This window comes from Haliotis cracherodii, unplaced genomic scaffold (genome assembly GCF_022045235.1).
Source record: "Haliotis cracherodii isolate W230 unplaced genomic scaffold, xgHalCrac1.p SCAF_42, whole genome shotgun sequence".
Classification (NCBI taxonomy): Eukaryota; Metazoa; Mollusca; class Gastropoda; order Lepetellida; family Haliotidae; genus Haliotis; species Haliotis cracherodii.
In genome coordinates, this window is record NW_027266300.1 from 1,017,714 (window position 1) to 1,039,073 (window position 21,360).

General features: G+C 43.7%; 1 protein-coding gene across 1 annotated transcript in view; it reads right to left on the reverse strand.

The window, feature by feature from the left end:
- Positions 1-946: 946 nt before the first annotated feature.
- LOC139441645 (HHIP-like protein 2) overlaps positions 947-21,360 on the reverse strand; it is a 29,960-nt gene continuing 9,546 nt past the window's right edge. The window contains exons 4-8 of the mRNA XM_071222451.1: positions 4,845-4,988; positions 3,252-3,384; positions 1,887-2,042; positions 1,715-1,819; positions 947-1,064 (exon numbers count right to left, since the gene is read on the reverse strand). Coding sequence (XP_071078552.1) covers positions 947-1,064; positions 1,715-1,819; positions 1,887-2,042; positions 3,252-3,384; positions 4,845-4,988 — 656 coding nt within the window. The remainder of the gene's footprint in view (positions 1,065-1,714; positions 1,820-1,886; positions 2,043-3,251; positions 3,385-4,844; positions 4,989-21,360) is intronic.

A 21,360-nucleotide genomic window follows, 5' to 3' on the forward strand; every position in this document is an offset into this window, starting at 1 on the left:
CTGCCCTGCTCACAACACATCCAATATAGATACATTACTGACCTACTCACAACATATCCAATAGCCTACAAGATACATTACAGCCCTGCTCACAACACATCCAATAGCCTACTAGATACATGACAGCACTGCTCACAACACATCCAATATAGATACATTACAGACCTACTCACAACACATCCAATAGCCTACTGTTCCTCATTAAATAATAAATGAATGATTCTTCATAATATTAAAAAATGCGAAGAATGTGTTGTGCCTCGTCGCTGCATGTGTGTTAAGCATCAGCTTGATAACGGTGTGAGCATCGACACCGAAACGACGCTAATGCAACACACCAGGAGTGGACATCCAAAAGGTTGATCCACGATGAGGTGATACCACCGGCGAATGAGGAGTCGGACGCAAATGTGATAACACAGCGCCAACATCACTGGCAAAACTGTGCCAATATTGAAGGGGGGTCATTTTAAGGAAAACATAATTTTATTGTCCTTGGGTCATTTCTTTCACCTCTCGTAACAAACACATACAAGGCTTCGAACTATCTAAATAAAAACTTAAAGTTTTTTGTCACGGTGCTTCACCTCACTTTTCCGTTCACGTATCATGAAGTGTATTACAACATTCAGAAATGTCTCCACCGAGTCATGCATCTCAAAGTCTGCCCGCGTCTTGAGCCACACTACCTGATACATGCCAATATCAACCACTTGTAAACATCCGTGTCTACGTTCTGTGAATATACCAGTTCCTCATGGTTACCCAGAACAACCCTCGAACATTGCACTTTGTGACACATTCCTGACCAAACATATTCCAATATAAGAATGCAGAACCCTTGTGTGTGGAGGTCTGCATATGACGTACAGTTCCCGTTACCAAACATCTTCGTTTATAAGAATTACATAGGTTCGGATTACGATCTAGCAAATACATAAAGTCTTCAGTCGACGTCTTCAACGCTCCAAGAACCGAACCACGTCAGCACCGACATCATCAGCATGACCACCATGACTGTAGACTCTCCCCTGCCACCACACCCACAAGTTACCGCCTTCTCCCTGAAACAGAACATCAGAAAATATCTACTGCTGGTAACTATGTGATATAATACTACCTATAGGGACAGGCCATTGATGCTCCGTGGATGGAGTTGAAGGGATGGAGAGAGTGGAGGGTGGGTGGGGGTGGGGGATGGGAGTGGTGGAGCGATGGATGTAGAGGGGGAGGGGGAGGGTTGGGTGCGGAGGGATGGGGACGGGGAGGGGGAGAGGCTTGTTATATTGTTCTGCAAATACTTGAAACAATACTTTGACCTCAGGGTTACACAAAAGACAGACAAACTGTTCACTGGATCCTGAAACAAACATGGTGTGGTTCCTAAAAGAGTTATCGGACCTTCAGCCATTGTAAGCAATGCTTGATCAACTGTTACCTGTAGCCATGACAGTCATCCGACGGCCTATGTTCATGAAGTGGTCGGAGTGTTATGACTACGCGCATATGTATTTAATATATGAGATATCTGATATCGCCTGTCCTTGCTGAACGACGTCCGATACGTCATCATCCAAGTACTATACGTCATTATGGAGATCAGATACTCATATATATATAAGTCGAGTGTGACACGGGTAGATTAAAACATTGCCGCACCACACAGACTAAGCCGCACAGAATGTTGTCCTGGCGAGATATAAGAAGGACCCACCCAAGTGATGACACTATTTTCAAAGCAACGCCGTCGTCTTTGAACGCCGTTATTGAAGACGTCGTCAAAAGGTACATCTCCCCTGAAGAAACACAGAATGTCAATCTGTCAGTCTGGAAACAGACAAACACGTTTATTTCAGTATACTCGGCATTTGGTGATGAATAAAGACTTAACCCTCGGGATCTCACCTTGTTCATCTTGACCAAAGGTCAGTATGAAGTTTCTAGGTCGCGCCCTGGCACCGCACGGATAATTTTTTCGGTCACACACCGGAAGCGGGGACGATGTCCAGCCGTCACTGTCCTCGGTCAATGCCGACATGACGCTGAAAACAGACAGAGATGCAGGAAAGGTCGCAGATACAGATATAGATTCAGACACAGATGCAAAAATACGCGAACATAGATTCAGACACGGACACAGACACAGACACGCATAAGGGTATATATCTCTTCCTAAATGGTTGGAATCATGGATTACAAGGAAGTACAGACTGATGGGTGATCACAATGCAAATATCACAGCCACCTTCAAGTGGTACGGGTGACCTCCTACAAGTGGTACGGGTGACCTCCTTCAAGTGGTACGGGTGACTTCCTACAAGTGGTACGGGTGACCTCCTTCAAGTGGTACGGGTGACCTCTTTCAAGTGGTACGGGGGACCTCCTTCAAGTGGTACGGGTGACCTCCTTCAAGTGGTACGGGTGACCTCCTTCAAGTGGTACGGGTGACCTCCTTCAAGTGTTACGGGTGACCTCCTTCAAGTGATACGGGTGACCTCCTTCAAGTGATACGGGTGACGTCCTTCAAGCGATACGGTGACCTCCTTCAAGTGATATGGGTGACCTCCTTCAAGTGGTATGGGTGACCTCCATCGAGTGGTACGGGTGACCTCCTTCAAGTGATACGGGTGACCTCCTTCAAGTGATACGGGTGACTTCCTTCAAGTGATACGGGTGACCTCCTTCAAGTGATACGGGTGACGTCCTTCAAGCGATACGGGTGACCTCCTTCAAGTGATACGGGTGACGTCCTTCAAGCGATACGGTGACCTCCTTCAAGTGATACGGGTGACTTCCTTCAAGTGATACGGGTGACCTCCTTCAAGTGATACGGGTGACCTCATTCAAGTGATACGGGTGATCTCCTTCAAGTGATACGGGTGACCTCCTTGAAGTGATACGGGTGACCTCCTTGAAGTGATACGGGTGACCTCCTTCAAGTGGTATGGGTGACTTCCTTCAAGTGGTATGGGTGACCTCCTTCAAGTGGTACGGGTGACCTCCTTCAAGTGGTACGGGTGACCTCCTTCAAGTGGTACGTATGACTTCCTTCAAGTGGTACGGGTGACTTCCTTCAAGTGGTACGGGTGACTTCCTTCAAATGGTACGGGTGATCTCCTTCAAGTGGTAGGGGGGACCTCCTACAAGTGATACGGATGACCTCCTTCACATAATCCGAGTGACTGATCCAAGTTTCCCGTGGTGCCTCTATGTAAGATGAGCTTTCTGGCCACACACCTGCATGTACTCACCCTGTCATGGCGTCTCCGTACAGATAGCGCCCGTACAGATCAGGAAGCTTCTTGCCTCTGTACACATATCCCCCGACGACGGCATTAAAGAGGTTGGTGTGATTGTACACGTAGATCAGCAGCACTTCGTTCTCTGTAACCACAAGTTTACAGAATGTTGTCTTTTTCCAAACAGAATTGGAATGGCCCCCATCTTTACCGGAAGCAAACAAATCACCCACTCAACCCCACCCCACCCCACCCGAAACAAAATATGATCGAGTCTTTACCCTAAACACACAAACCACCCACTCCACCCCACCTCACCCCGAACAAAATATGATCGAGTCTTTACCCGAAGCACACAAACCACCCACTCCACTCCACCCCAAATCTACCCGAACAAAATATGATCGAGTCTTTACCCGAAGCACACAAACCACCCACTCCACTCCACCCCAAATCTACCCGAACAAAATATGATCGAGTCTTTACCCGAAGCACACAGACCACCCACTCCACCCCACCTCACCCTGAATAAAACATGATCGAGTCTTTACCTTAAAAACTGGCAAGCAAAACATACAAAATATTCTCCAAAGACTAAATATTGTAAGAATAATTGTGGATATCTGACTGACAGGTAGGAAATTCAAATTTTTGGCATTGTTTTCCAAATGGAGACTTATTCTTGTATCTGTTCCATCGTTATTCACATTATGTATCCCTTTCACTTGTGTGCATGGTCCGCACAATTAGTATCATGAACTACTGTTCAGTTTTCGAGATATGTTACTAATTGTAATTGAATGTTGATCTGCTCTTAGCCCCGAGACAGTTTGTGCCATACTGTCGGCCTTTACGGACATACTGATATACCATACCGCAGCTTTACATGGATACTCATTCCAACACCGTATACACCATCTTCCCGAGGCAAGCGTGTCCACTAGCCAACAGCAAAGCCTGGGTGCTACCCTTGCCACATCAACGCCACTTTTCTTAGCTCCACCCTGGCGCCACCTCGCGAAGATCACGAGCTGTGCCCCTTGTAATGAAAACTCGATATCCAATCAGATCGCTGTTCTTATCTCGTAGAGCATCACAAAGATGGCTAGTCGATCAGATAACTAAAACATTCGTGATTTCGTCCCTGACACAAAAAAAACCCATAGGCAATCGCTGGGGGGTTTAACATATGATAAAGACGTGTCAACAAAGACAGGCAGCGGCAAATCACTACATACGAATGTGTACCTGTTGTGGAAGTTGATTTTGTAAAACGTTCTCTGATTGGACTGTCGATTTGTGCGATGGTCCTATAATATTTAGCACAGGAAAGTGGGCTTGATGTGGCAAGAGTGGAAATAAGACACTGATAAAAAAGCTGGTAGACGCTCTTGACTCGGGAAGGTACGTTTACACCGAGTCGAACAGTAATTGTGTTATATCCCTAATGCCAGGCAGGACAACATCAAGTATCATCTTAAACGTCTTTCGGTATGACGCGGAGGGAAGCGAACCACCGACCTTCCGCTCTCCGGGCAGACTCTAGTCAGACCAAGGAGGCAGTCTCGTGAAGTGTTGACGGTGAGAGAGACGAAGGCTACCTACCTATTGTCCCTTTGCTGCACTTGGAGCTGTCGAAGCACTCGTTCCCCTCCTTGATGTTCCAGCCGTAGTTCCTGCCGCTGCGGATGACGTCGATCTCTTCATAAGCTCGTGCCCCTGGGTCGCCACAGAATATTCGCCGCTCACCTGCGAGAAGGGAAAGTGACGTGACATGTTGATTCAGGAAGTGACTCGCGACATCATCAAGGGCGGATCCAGCATTTATATTTGTTTGTTTGTTTGTTTGTATATTCCACCTTTATGATCGCCGACTGTAAATAATCGAGTCTGGATCAGACAATCCAGTGATTGACATCATACGCATCGATCAACGCAATTGGAATACGATTACATGCATCAACCAAATCAGAGAGCGCGGCCTCCGATTCCGTTAGTCGCCTCTGGACCAGACAACGAGAGAGAATGTCTACAACATACATACTAGAGCACAGGTGTGCGTCCCTGTACATCACTGACACCCCGGGCAAACTAGAGCACAGGTGTGCGTCCCTGTACCTCACTGACACCCCGGGCAAACTAGAGCACAGGTGTGCGTCCCTGTACCTCGCTGAAACCCCCGGAAAAACTAGGGTACAGGTCTACGTCCCTGTACATCACTGACACCCCGGCAAACTAGAGCACAGGTGTGCGTCCATGTACATCACTGCCACCCCCGGGCAAACTAGGGTACAGGTCTAGGTCCCTCTACATCACTGCCACCCCCGGACAAACTAGGGTACAGGTCTGCGTCCCTGTACATCACTGACACCCTCGGACAAACTAGGGTACAGGTCTACGTCCCTGTACATCACTGCCACCCCCGGACAAACTAGGGTACAGGTCTTCGTCCCTGTACATCACTGACACCCCCGGACAAACTAGGGTACAGGTCTTCGTCCCTGTACATCACTGACACCCCCGGGCAAACTAGGGTACAGGTCTTCGTCCCTGTACATCACTGACACCCCCGGGCAAACTAAGGTACAGGTCTACGTCAATGTACCTCACCGACACCCCCGGACAAGCTAGGTCACAGGTGTGCGTCCCTGTACGTCACTGATACCCCCAGACAAACTAAGGTACTGGTCTGCGTCCCAATATCACTGCCACCCCCGGACAAACTAGGGCACAGGTCTACGTCCCTGTATATCACTGACACCCCCGGGCAAACTAGGGTAGAGGTCTGCGTCCCTGTACATCACTGACACCCCCGGGCAAACTGAGTGAGTGAGTGAGTGAGTGAGTGAGTGAGTGAGTGAGTGAGTGAGTGAGTGTTTGGGTGAGTGAGTGAGTGGGTTTAACGCCGCTTTTAACATTATTCCAGTTATTTCCCCGTGCCCCCCGTAAAGCAAGCTTGACCACCCCTCCTAACGGGATCATCAGATCCGGTAATACGTGGACAGGGTTCTATTCTAGGTCTGGTGCTGGAATATGCCATCTACAGTTTCATTTCTGTAAACGTTAATCCAAAGGTGAAGTAACCTTTATGTACGTTCTTTTAACGTGATGTCTTAATTGAGGAATGTTCTGCAGATGTTAATATAATTATATAACTATTTAAGGAAAACGTCTTTACACACTACCCAGAACATGATGAAGCAATCAAATAGACACCTCCACTTAACCAACGACCTTCACAGTGACCTCAATCGTATCCGTGAGTTCAAGGCCATACATCGGGATAACACATGACAATAACGATAAAGGTGACCTTGACCTTTTATGTGCAAGACCGATAGGTTTAAAGTATGGCCTCTGTACAGGAAATGTTTCGCAAAAATAATAGAATTTATCGTTCTCTAAAATCGTAACAACTTTCAGTGTATGAAACTCCCAAAAATTTCAGCCAGACCACAGGACTGGCTAGCTGAAATACTTGCCAGCCCTGACCAAAACCTGCCTGCCCACTATAATCATATGTTTCTCAGGATAAGCTAACGGGGTTTCTTTTTGGTTACATTTTATCATTCATCTTTACATGTGAATTAATGCTTATCATCGGGAAATATTTTGAATATTTTCACATATGAAATATAACCCGACCGTCGGGCAGGGGGATTTGAAAATCTGTCAGCCCGAGTTGAAATCAATCCGTCTCGGACGGTCGGGCAGGCAGATATTTCGAACACTGCAACTTTAAGGTAAGTTTTGGAAACAGGTGACCTTGACATTGACCTACTAAAAGCTGTAAACAATATCCATGCTAGAATATCCTGAAATGTTATCACGCTCGTACTGCAGTCTAATTGATGTTCAATAAGTAGAATTTCCCGCTTAAGGAAAACAGACCAGACCGGCAGCTCTGATCACGACGGCTTTGATACATGACTATCGCACTGGCAGCCATTCTTCAATGACCCGATAGTAATAATCACCTTCCTGGTCCTCGCCACCTGCGGTTCTCACATCGGAGACTTCACACCGTGTGATGGAGAGTCGTGGAGAACACTTGTGATCGCGGAAACAGAGACAAATGACATGGCTCTGGTGTGTTGTAACTGGACCGGACACTATGGGCGTCTACTAAATCACAGAATCAGTAAATAAGCTGGTTGTTTGCTTGTTTGTAGTTTAACGCCGAGCTCAGCAATATTCTCGCTATATGACGGCGGTCTGTAAATAAACGAGTCCAAACCTAACCGTTCAGTGATTGATATCATAAGCATCTATCTACGCAATTGGATTACGATGACATACATCAACCAATTCAGCGAGCCTGACCACCCAATCCCGTTGGTCGCCTCTTACGAAGACCTATTCTAACGCTGATCTTAACGGGTCGGTAGACAAGAGAGGTAATCATGTTACTTTGTTGCATGGAGACGTGCGTATGTGGAGCAGATGAAAGTTATAATCGTGGAGGATATACACAGATATAGACAGTCTGTTATAATATGTATGGTATATTCAAATCTCCCTGTATTCATTGTTGAATAGACATGTCCTTTTAGTCATACATTACTATCACCATGGCAACTTCACAGACGGAGATCAGATAATGCTGACACCTTATGAGTTTATGATATGCATTTATCTGCATATATATACAGCGTACATATATTGTCTATAAAATAATAGTGAGTCAGTATTCACCGCTACCTGATGTTCCCCACAGTTCACTGTGCTACAAAGTTGTAATCCAGAAAAGTGTCATGATTGTGTCATGATTGTGTCTTGATTGTGGGTCCACTCTGTGGCACTACATTTTCAAAGAGCATTCCTAAAACATGATGGAAAAGGTTGATCTTCCTACCATGCGCGACTAACGGGATAGGGTGGTCAGGTTCGGTGACTGGTTGGTGCATGTCATCGTATCCCAATTGCGTGGATCGATGTTCATGATGCTAATCACTGGATTGTCTGACCCACAATCAAGGCTCGAGGCCCGAGGAATTACAATCCCGAAAGTCCACTGTTCTGGAAAATAAGTCTTTTCAAACATAACGTTAAAAAGCATTTCCAGGTAGGGGAGGAGAATTTCGGACGAATATTTAAAAAAATCAGGAATCAAATTATCTTCACCAGCTGCTTTATTGCTTTTTAAGTTTGCGATGCTTTCTGAAATTTCATTTCTTGTTTTAGGTGAATCTGAGGCTAACTGACAAAAAGAGTTATCAAATGCATTCGATTCATCGATATCAAAACATTTTTCCTCGTTCTCTGTAGAAGTTGAAAACAGACCCCTGAACTGGTTAAACCAATCATCAATTGGAATATTGTTTTGTGTATAACGATTAGTATTAAGCCCTTTAAGAGTGGCCCAACATTGTTTAGAATCGCGTATGCAATGTTCAAGTGTTTCCTGCTTCTCTTTGAAAACTTTCGCTTTCTTTTCTCTGCATACACTATTATATTTATTTCTAATATAATCATACTCATATAATGAGTTATAATCCTTTTTTCTCCTAAAATTGTTTAAATATTTACATCTTTCTTTTTTGAGTAGCTCACATTCACGGTGAAACCACTGTTAACTAGATGTGTTAGAAGTACACACTCTTTTCATGTCGCTTGCTGCCGTGCAGAAGGCCTCTGACATGCATCTAACACTTTCGTCTATATTGTGTAACACCTCGTCAACAGCCTTTTCTAATAAAGAGTAGCATTCACTGCTCAACAAGTTAAACATATATTGGTCAGCTTTATCATTGACCCAAACGAATTTGGAAGCCTTCTTATTACCATGAGCTTGCACGGGTTCAGTCTGCACAGAAGTATGTAAGCTAGCCATGACAGGAAGATGACAAGATTCCGTGCGTGATACAATGTTGAAATTACAGCATACGTCAAACAACCCAGATGAACAGATTGTGACGCTATGACGCTAGCACCTTGATTGCCAATAAACGTATAGTCTCCAACTTCTGAGTCTGACCCACATCTTCCAGTCATGATATGTATATTTAATATACTGCATAAATTTATCAAACTTTTTCCAAAGTTGTTTAACACATTATCTGCTGACGCTCGTACCATGTTAAAATGGTCGAGTAGAAAACTATACAAGGAAGCATTATAATTTTCTAAATATCAACACGCATCATCAGTACTGGTCAGGACACTCAGGTTATCCTGCTGGATATTGGTGCCAAGAGAAATTATTCTCCATCCAAGTTTCTAAAGAGTTCTGATATTTATATACAGACAACAGGGGCAAGTGATCTGGTGATGTACAGTCGAGACCTGCGTGGCATTGTATGCAGCAATGAACCATGAATAGGGACCATACTCACAAATGTAGCCTAAGTAATACGTTGCGCGACTAAGCCATATATATCTTGTGGTCATGGAAAGCTGTCTGTCATGTTACGTGGCAGTAGAGAGTGTTGTCAGTGGCACTAAATGATTGAAGGGCTAGTAAAATGCCAGGATATGCTTGATCGTTCGAGAGGTTTTGGAATGGGAACGCTTCTGGAAGGCAGACTGTACTTAAACAGAGCAAAAGGAGGGCGATTCGAGGCATTTTCGACTTGTGCCAATGTCTGAAAACACCGAATTCCAGCCTCTTATTATTTGCTGATATTATGATATGTGAGGGAGTGAGTAAAGATTTTACATCACATCGGCAGTATTGCGGCCATATTGCGATTATAATGATATGTAATATTTGGTCTGACGGCACGTCTAAATTCTTCTTTTATAGGTAAGATTATTTTTAATGAGTATCCCACCATATACTGTAGAATCAGTGGTAGTAATATTTGTATCACGAAGCTATGCTCCTTGCGTTTTGCTTTGGTGAACACAATTATTGAGCTTGTTGATGAATTACACGTTAGGTGCCACCCTTAGGCATATGTATGTACAATATCAAAGCCTCTCGGTGAGTAGAAAGAGTAGAAACGTCACCATGCATGACTGTATTAATATCCATACTTATGCACGAAGGCAACATTGTGTTTGTCCGAGGGCTGTAATTAGATTATTGATAAAACAAGAAAAAACAAGCAGAGATTTCACTACCTTGGCTAACGCCTTGATGTATCTTATATCTGTCTGGCTGTTCCCCCTTGTAAGAAATATAATCCTAAGTAGCTGTACAACAAAGTAGTTGCCCTGTATTACCCCAGTCTAAGGCGCCGCGATTCGCTGTGCAGAGTTGCGTCCCTTGGGCACGCCAGAAACCTATGATTGTGGGTTCGAATCACGGTTCGCCAGGTTTGTCAGTACCATACCCGTGCTCGTGAGTTTCACCGAGGTGTTTAACGTCTAACACCTGCATCACTTCGGGCTTTCCTCCCACATTAAGCTGACACGCCCTGATATAACTGAAATACTCACTCAATAACTCACCCAAAACCCAACTCACTCACTATATTACCTTTCATGCCCTGTATTACCTCTAATGCCCTGTATTACCTCTAATGCCCTGTGTTACCTATCATGCCCTGTATTACCTCTAATGTCCTGTATTTCCTATCATGCCCCGTATTACCTCTAATGCCCTGTAATACCTTTCAATACCCACCCCCTGAACCGTTACACCCCTCTCACCTGGGGATATGTCGCTTCGAGCCGAGATATGTGAGTTGACATTCACTGAACATTCAAGTATTTTATATTTATTGTACATCTTCCTAACTGAATGAAATACTGAAAAGAATGATTATATTCTTGTAAATTAATAAATATTATTGTGCAATTTTTAATTGTGAAATTATTCTTAAAAAAATTAAATAATTAAAACTGTGTGGTTGGTGGTATTGGGAGTGATCCACAATTCGCTACCAGAGCTGTACCCCAATACCCACCCCCTGAACCGTTACAGTTTTATGGTGGCAGCGGTGGGATCCGTTGTGGATCTCATATATATAAATAAAGTAAGAATAATATTTCACAAATATTCCAAATTGATAAGATTCCATAAGATAAAAGTTTTGTGACAATTTTTTTTATAAAATGGAAAATAATTCATCTATCAATTCCCTGTCAAGGAGAGTGGATCATGTTAATGGTCCGGCTGGAAATTTACGCTCTCGATAAGTGTCCAATATTTCGGAGCTAAGTTCTGGTGAAAATACTGGTACTCGGTTTCCAGATGTTGACTTTGGTCAACCTTCCAGACATGAATTGTCTGAGCAACTCAATGCTGTGAGTCCAGCAAATTCACCTGCTGTTAGTTCAGTAGGTAGGTTTCAAAATGATCTGCAGGTAACGAGACAACTAGAATATTCTGACCCTAGGGTCAGTGAATACTTGCCATCCAGGTCACACAGTGAAGATCGTTTGCCATATGTTCCTAATGTGTACCCTGAGAATCAGTTTTCACAGACTAGTCATAATTACCCATACACTGGTCAGACTGGGTACCCAGTACTTGCTCCACCACCAATGGTGAGTTCAGACCAAAATCTAATTGGTCTCGTGTCACAATTGTCTAGTAGTGTGCTGGGTCTTGCACAAAGGATTGACACTCTGGACAGATACCCACCAAGGGGAGATCATTCAATTGGAAGAATATCTCTCCAATTGCCTAAATTTAATGGCCAAGGAGATTATCGTGCTTTCGAAGCACAGTTTAAGAATCTGGTTGCACAGTCATGCTGGGATAATACCCAGGCAGCCCAAATGTTGGGATGTGCTCTGGAGGGTGTAGCCCAGCGGTTTTATGCAGGCCTTCCTGAGCATGAGCGACTGGATTACCAGCGGCTTTCACACACTCTGCGCAGGCGGTATGGAACCAGTCTTCCAGATGTTAAACGTGAAGAGTTGATGAGGCGAAGCCGTAAGTCCGGTGAGAAAATTGCCGACTTACGAGATGATCTCTGGCATCTTGCTCAAGGTGCATACCCTGATCTTCCTTATGAACTTCAGGAGAGGTTGGCTCTGGATGCACTGAAGAGGGCTGTGGATCAAGACTTGAGACTCCGGTTCATGGACCGAGGTGTACGTACCTTACAGGAGGCGGTGGATGTATCTGAGCTGTTCGAGTCAGTTGTAGGAAAACCTGGTCAACAGAGGTCGGTGCGGGCACTGAGTCCTTACCCTTCACAAGGAAGGAGAGTTCATTTTGACTCAGAGTTGGATGAGAAATCTGTCAACCAGAGACTTACTACTCTGACCAATCAGCTGGCTGATCTTCAAAAGACAGTAGAGAAGCTTACATCAGTGCAGGTACAGCCATCTCGCTCACAAAGTCGCATTGCTAGAGGAAGACCTGTTGAGAACAATAAGAGCAACACATTTCAGAAAAATGAGGGGCGACCTCAATCCTCTCAAAATAGGAGAGAGCATTCCAATGGGCGTAGTTATTCGCGATCCCCTAGTGCTTCTAGGAGAGGAACCACTGCCTGTTTCACATGCGGTGAGAACAGTCATTGGGCTTCTGAGTGCCCTCAGAATTCCAAGACAAATAGTTGTCAGGGAAACGGTACCCCACCGACCCGGACTTAGGTCGGGCTTCGGTGGAGAGTTCTAAAATAGAAACCACAAATCCTAAGGAAGTGAGAGCTAATAAAGCAAGTGTCAGATGGAGGGAGAGATTTGTCTGATTTCTGGTCAAGGGGAGATAACCCCTGATTCCTCCCTTAATCCATCTGACCCAGTCAAGGTGAAGGCAAATTTCCAGGCTTGTTTTAAAGTAGGAGATAAGGGCCAATTAGTGAATGTCAAGGTTGGCAACATTTACTTCACTTTGCTTGTTGACACAGGTAGTCAGGTGACCTTACTTTCCCCAGCCGCAAGCAAGCGCTTGCCATCTTCATTAGCTGTCAACTCAATTGACATGGTTCTGGAGGCTGTTAATGGGAGCTTATTCCAAGCACATGGAATATTCAAAGCACCTGTTCACATTAGTGATGACATGAACCCCACTGTGGAGGAATTCCTGGTTGCAGAGGTTGATAATTCCCATGATTGTGATGGCATTCTTGGTATAGATGTACTGGATAGACTGGAGGGTCTGATCGACATCCCTGGGTCAAGGATCCGGTTGATGGGCAGGTGGTTACCAACTGTGAGAGCTGAAACCACTGTCATCGTTGCAGATGATGTCTTTTTGCCGCCACAGTCTGTATCTTTTATCCAAGTGAGCTTGCCTCAACTTCATCGGGAACGGTCCTCGATTCTGATAGAACCCTGCAAGGAGATTTTATTCACACATGGTATAATCATGGGCAATTCAGTAGTCACAAATAGTAATAAGGCAGCTACAGTTAAGGTTATCAATGTTCTTGATACCAAATACACTTTAGCTAAGGGAAGAATTATTGGTCAGTGTCAGTGTGTCAATGTAGTACCAGATAGGCAAATAAAGAAAGTATCACGAGTTAATGTTAAAAACTCGAAGGTGCCTGATCATTTAACAGATTTATTTGAACGCAGTAAAACAAACCTCAGCTCTGAGCAGCAGGATGAGCTGAGAGATCTCCTGTACTCATACAGAGATACATTCGCAAAAGATGATGATGATCTTGGTCGAACTAACCTTGTTAAACACCGCATCAATACTGGTGATGCGAGACCTATCAAACAGGCTCCACGTCGTCAGACGCTGGCGAGGCAAGAGGCGGAGGAGAAAGAAGTGGCTCGAATGTTAGAGCAAGGTGTAATCAGTCCCTCAAATAGTCCTTGGCTTCCCCGACAGTTCTTGTGCAACGCAAGGATGGCCGTTGGAGATATTGTTGTGATTTTAGGCTCGTAAATGAGGTTTCTCGGAAAGATTCCTACCCCCTACCTCGCATTGCAGACTGTATTGACAGTCTGGGTGATGCCAAAATGTTCTGCACAATGGATTTGCAAGCAGGATACTGGCAGGTAGAAATGGATCCTCGTGATCGAGAGAAAACAGCCTTTGTCACCCGTTACGGACTGTTTGAGTGGAATGTCATGCCCTTCGGCCTATGTAACGCCCCAAGTGTGTTCGAGAGACTTATGGAAATGGTGCTTAGAGGTCTCCAGTGGAATGAGTGTCTGTGTTTCCTGGATGACATCATTGTCTTCGGAACTACTTTCGAAGAAACAATGTTCCGGGTGCAATCAGTTTTCAACCGTCTGACCTCAGCTGGCCTGAAATTAAAGCCTAAAAAATGTCACCTTTTTAAAGAGAGAGTCGATTTCTTAGGCCATGTTATTTTGGCTGATGGTGTTCACACCCAGCCAGAGAAAATAGAGGCAGTAAGATGTTGGCCTACCCCAAAGCCTCGAAAGGAGATACTACAGTTTTTGGGTCTGGCTAACTACTATCGGAAATTCATAAAAGATTTCTCTAAAATTGCTAGGCCACTGACCAAACTTACCAGTCCATTGGTTGATTTTCTTTGGACTGAGGAGACTGATCGAGCTTTCATCAGCCTGAAGGAAGCACTTACCTCAGCACCAGTTCTCGGGTTTCCAAGGCTTGAAGGTGAGATAACTGTTGACACAGATGCATCCGGTGAAGGTATAGGTGCAGTCCTGTCACAAAATCAAGATGGCAGAGAAGTTGTTCTTGGCTATTACAGCAAAAGTCTCACACCAGCAGAAAAGAATTACTGTGTCACCCGTCGAGAATTGCTGGCAGTAGTAACTGCATGTCGCCATTGGCATCCATATGTCTTTGGTAGGCATGTCACTATCAGAACTGACAACTCTGCAGTGGTCTGGGCAAAAAGAATTAAGAGGCCTGTCAACCAGATGGCTCGCTGGCTACAAGAACTAGGCAACTATGATTTGACCGAGGTACACCGGCCAGGCCGAGTGCATTGGAATGCTGACGCACTAAGTTGCAGACCTCAGGCACCCTGTCCCCAATGTAAGAGGGAGAGTGGACCTTGCAGCATAGGGTTGGTAGAGTCGAATCTTAGTTGTTATGCCATCACCAGATCACAAACTGCCAAACAGGATAAAGATACCTCCTGTTCCAGCTCACACCAATTGGGTAGAGTTGAGGAAAATTCCTTCAGTCCTGAGGAGATTCACGACCTGCAGCTTCAAGATCCCGATATCAGCCTAATATACAAGGCTAGAGATCAAAATACCCGACCTGAATGGGAAACTGTTTCAGGATATTCGGAGGCATGCAAAGCGCTGTGGGGTCAGTTTCATCGACTGTCGATAAGGCAGGGTGTCTTACACAGAAGATGGGAGAGTCAGGATGGAAAGGATTGGCATTGGCAGATAGTTGTACCATCCATCAACCGGCGAATTATCCTCAAAGCGTGTCATGACTCACCTTTGGGAGGCCATCTTGGGGTTTCCAAGACTTTTGCCAAGCTTGAACAGTCTTACTTCTGGATTGGTATGAAAACTGATGTGCGTCGGCACTGCATCAGTTGTGATAAGTGTGTTGCCAGGAAGAGTCCTAGGAAACAGAAAGCACCCATGAGAGAGTATACAACAGGCTCACCCATGAAGAGACTCACCACCGACATCATGGGCCCACTGGACCGTACCGCCAGTGGCAACAAGTACATACTTGTTGTCACTGATTCGTTCACGAAGTGGACTGAGGCCTATGCGATTTCAAATATCGAGGCAAAAACAGTGGCAAAGAAGATTGTCAAGGAGTGGGTCTGTCGCTATGGTACCCCAGCTCTTATACATAGTGATCAAGGTAGACAGTATGAGGCTAACCTGTTCCAGGAACTATGTAAATTGCTGGGAGTTGTTAAAACTAGGACAACTTCTCTCCGACCACAGGCCAATGGCCAGGTCGAGCGGTTTAACCAAACATTAGCAGCCATGCTTAGCATTTATACTGAAGGGAGACCAAGGTCCTGGGACAAACATCTCCCCTTCGTAATGGCTGCTTATCGAAGCTCAAAGCATGAGTCGACAGGTTATACACCAAACAGGTTGGTGCTCGGTAGGCAAGTGCGAATGCCTTACCACCTGGTCACAGGAAATCCTAACGAGAATCCTGTGACGAGAAATGACTATGTCGACGAGGTCAAACAACATTTTGAACATGCTTTTGAGTCTGCTCGGAGAAATCTCAGACATTCTTCCGAAGTGCGTAAGAAACGATATGACCAGGGGAGCAAGGAAACACGACTTAAAGTCGGACAGCCAGTATGGTTGTTTAACCCTCACAAAGGCTCAAAACTGAGTTACAAATTCATTTCGAAGTGGTGTAAAGGTTGGGTTGTCACTAAGCACATTGCTGACATCACATATCGTACTCAAAATGGTCCAAATAGATCCTCTAGGGTTGTTCATGTTGACCGGTTGTTACCGTACGAGGGTAATGACCCACCAACATGGTGGACTCCGGAGTATAAAGATTGAGTGAATACCTCCCAGTGAGCCATCCTGAAACATTCAGAGATGAGAATTAGTTGTGTAAAAATAAAACAATTCAAATGCAGTTACAATAGCCTATGCCAAGGTTTAAAGATTGATGAGATATGGTATGTTCTGTTAATTGGTTCGTATTGATTATTTATCCTGGATGCTATCTGGATTTAAAATTTGGGCGTGTTGGATGCTTTCCGGTAGATATTCCAGAGAATGACCATTTAGAACGCATGAGAATTAATGTCTTATTTTATCAAATGGGAGATATTGGATCAACCGTTAGTATTAACGAGACTTATATGACATGTTATTGTTGTAATAACATAGGAAACGGATATCTTTGATTTACACCTACATTTGTATGCCAATTATATTGAAATGTAAACATTCATAATTAACTTAATAAATTCAAACTTATAAATTCTCCCAGGGCTACCAATGTTCCAGACAAGGATATTCTTGACCTTGGTGACGAGGATATGAGTTTCGATCAAGATGCTCCGTCTCAGTTACCAACATCCCTGGAAGTTGTCACTTTCAGGAGTGGTATGGAATGCCCGGCATGCCCTGACAAGGAGATGTTTGTAAATGTACAAGCTTTTGACAGGCACTGGATAATGCTCCATACACAGCACCTGACAACATTCTTCTGCCCCGTAAGGGAGTGCCGATCAGTTTTTAACAGGTTCGCTGACCTGACCCGTCACTATGGGGTGGTGCACGCCGGACGTAAAGGGAATCCGGCCAACCCCATGCAGGTCTGCAGAAGAGCTCGGACAAAGGTGATGGTGAATAGATGCTTTGTCGACCCAGGCAATCTTGTCTTTCAAACTAACTCAGCAAAGAAGAGCACAACGAAGAACGTAACTGGGAAGAAGATACGATCACAGGTTACCCAGGTACCTGCAACCGTGAAACCTGGAGATCATATACCCAAAGCTGAGCATAAGTTCAGCACTGGAGAGGCAGTTCCGGTCACAGAGCCGAGATCCAACCAGATGGCGGACCAGTCCACGCAGTGGGAGGTGGCTTATGACAGGGCCCAACTGGATATTCAGATGCTCAGGCAGGAAGTCGAACATCTGCAATGACGTCTAGCCAAGGCAACGCCCTCATGGCCTACTGCAGCTGACATCCCGCGGTCACGACCAGCTCTGGACATCTTCATCAATTCTGGCAGGGAGGCCCTGTCAGTTCTTCACATGGCCGAAGACCAGAGGTTCATGGAACAGCTGAACCTGCGCCATCAAGCTGATGCGTACATCCTGAACATGCAGAAGTGAGACAGTGTATCTGTTGAACTCTGGGATTGTCTCTCAGACTGTGATATTGGACTTGTAAAATGTTTTATTCTTCTGTATTTTAATTCATGGATGTTCTTGTGGAAATGTAAGTGAATAAGTAAGTATACTGGTATGTAACAGGTATATACTAAAATTTATGTTTCACTATGTCAAATAGGAAAGGTATTAGACGAATATTCCGTGATATTATATTGTTGTGTAATATCAATTGTATTGACACATATCCACTATCATTAGATTGTTGTTTTACTCGCGGTCGAGTTACATTTTAAAACGGGGAATATTGTACTGTACAAGCCTTTTGTACATTTCGGTCAGTAGACAGTGAGATGAATCATATTGTATATGTTGTATGTGATACAGCATACCGTAAAGATATACGTTATTGCTACATGAATTAACGTATATCACCACTGATCTTACTGACTGTTTGTTAAATGTGCAAAAACAAAATGTGAACACGTTCTAAATCACCTGTTTCGATTTGGCAACGTGATAGTTCGTGTAACGTCACCTATATTCGTGAGTCTGTTCCACGAAACTACTTCTTGTAGCATAATGGCTTAAATCAGCCTTGTATGGCTACAAAAGTGCATCTAGTCCATCTGAATGCATTGTATATTACTACACAGCCGTGACTCGAAGTAAAATAACTTCTGTCACTGGTGGAGTGCAATTTCCCCACGTTCATCCGACCGTATCCTCGTGCGAGAGACTACTTCCGGTATGACGTCACTTTGTTGACAGTTTGATCGGTTGTACTTTTTCTGATACGAGAGTGAAAGCCGGTTCGAGCCGAGATATGTGAGTTGACATTCAAGTATTTTATATTTATTGTACATCTTCCTAACTGAATGAAATACTGAAAAGAATAATTATATTCTTGTAAATTAATAAATCTTATTGTGCAATTCTTAATTGTGAAATTATTCTTAAAACATTAAATAATTAAAACTGTGTGGTTGGTGGTATTGGGAGTGATCCACAATTCGCTACCAGAGCTGTACCCCAATACCCACCCCCTGAACCGTTACACCCTGTATTACCTCTAATGCCCTGTATTACCTTTCATGCCCTGTATTACCTTTAATGCCCTCTATTCCCTCTAATGCCCTGTATTTCCTATCATGCCATGTATTACACACGTGCATTTTGCTTTACTGTTCTCATCCATGAATTTTTGAACACAAAGCCGTTTAAGACATTGCAAATCGACAATGGCTGCGTTTTGACGCATCGTTTGTCGAAAATGAGGCCACCAACATTTTCAAATAACATATATCCAATTTATATCCTGGATTTCTGTGTAGTCAGGTTCAATGAACTACATACGACCTGTGTGTTTAGGTTTTTGAAGAGTGTATATCATGAGCATGTGTTTATGAATCACTCTCAAATATTAATTATACCAGTTGTTCTCGAGAAGGTGAACGTATCCTGCCCCACAGGTGGCACCCGTCTGTTACAAAGTAAATTGTAATAAACTGTGGAAAATGTTATAACACTGTGGTAAAATGTAATACTGAGGTAAACTGTAATAAAAACTGCTGTAAATTGTTATGACTGCACTGCGGTAAATTGTAATAAAAACTGCGGCAAATTGTAATTACATCTCTCATTCCTTCAGGCTCCAAACATAATTCGAGTTCCAGGGTTTGTTCGACCAAAGCATGAGCAGTTCCAACCTCCAGCGTATTTAACATGTTTAAAGAAATAAAAAAGCGATTTTGTTTAAATTTTGGTGATATCATGTGTGTGTGTCTGTGTCTGTAAAGAAAGTCTAATTATTTCGAATGCTTCAATATATGAAACGAAATTCACGAAGCACAGACTAGAGCACTTTTGATTTTATTGTAATAAACACGCAAACGAATCAATCACAGGGCCAAAAGCCAGATTTGACATAATTGAAACAAGCTCAAATAAGTAGGAAATGCATGCGATGACAGGAATTGCGTATAATTCCCAATATGAACTAATTTTGGGCGTTTATTCTATATGAAGCTATACTTTAGAAACATATGATCATCGTGGATTGCTGTATGTACAAGCATCATTGTCATGAATAGTACGACACCACATGTAAAAACATAGACCATCTAGAATATATATACATAAGACAAAATGTATCAGATAACAAAATGTTTCTTGCCTAAATAAGAAGAGGAACAATCAATCAAGCAGGTCACCATCAGCAGTGTTGTGTACTGACCAATGCTGACCAAAATACTAATTTGTTCGGCTATGCACTTCGGCTGCTGGACAATAGAATTCATGGAGTGTGATGGGTTTGATGGATACATACTAAATAAAATTTTGCATAGATCTACATCCGTCAAGGTAAAAAAATAGTGATATAAAAATAGTGGTGCAAAAACACTGCAAACGTACACAGTCTTACATTTAGTTTATGTGTGCTTATTAAGCACCCTGAAAATGATTCACATGTATGTCTACTTGAAGTAAACATAACATGCACGAGCGTTGGTTGATGTTCTGAGCCTCACGCAGAAGGAATTGCATAAAACTGTTGTGGACATTACACAAGTCATAAAGGTGTATTCACAAAACCATGCTCCAAAACAACATTCGAACCTTGAACTTTGTGCCGCATTCCTGACCAAACATATTCCAATATTAAAATGGAGAACCCTCGAAGTCCGATTATGACATACTATTCCCATCTGCAAAAATCTCCACTTATAAGCATAACATAAGTTTATATTCATATCTAGCAAATATACAAAGTCTTCAGTCAACGGCCTCAACACCCTATGAATGGAATCACTTCAGCACCGCCATCATCAGAGAAACCACCACGACTCCTGTAGACTCTCCCCTGTCACCACACCCACAAGTTACCGCCTTCTCCCTGAATCAGAACATCACAAAATATCTACTGCTGGAACCAATGTGATTTTAAAGTGTTTTTAAGGGAAAGGCCTTTGGTGTTTTGGAGGTGGAGGAGGAGGGGTCGGGGACAGAGGCTTGTTTCATTGTTTAACAAATACTGGAGGCACTATTTTGACCGCAGAGTTTACATTTAAATTATAACTGTTCACCAGACACGTGGGATGTCCTGAAACAAATGTTTTGTGGTTTCTAACAAGATTATCGGACCTTTAGCCATTGTAGGCAATGCCTTGATCAACTGTTACCTGTAATGTGTGTTCCGTCCTGGTGCAGGCATACCTTTGCTTAAAGGTTAATACATTGGCTTACCTCCGCGACGTCTGACACAGCCGCATAAAATGTTGATATCCTGGCGTGAGATAAGAAAGTACCTACCCAAGTGATGACACTATTTTCAAAGCAACGCCATCGTCTTTGGAAGCCGTTATTAAAGACGTCGTCAGAAGGTATACCTCTCCTGAAGAAACACAGAATGCATATGCTAGGATCAATCTGGACGAAAACAGATAAACACGGTTATAGCAATATACGCGATCGTTTTGATTTAAGGATAGACTTAACCCTCGCAATGTCACCTTGTTCATCTT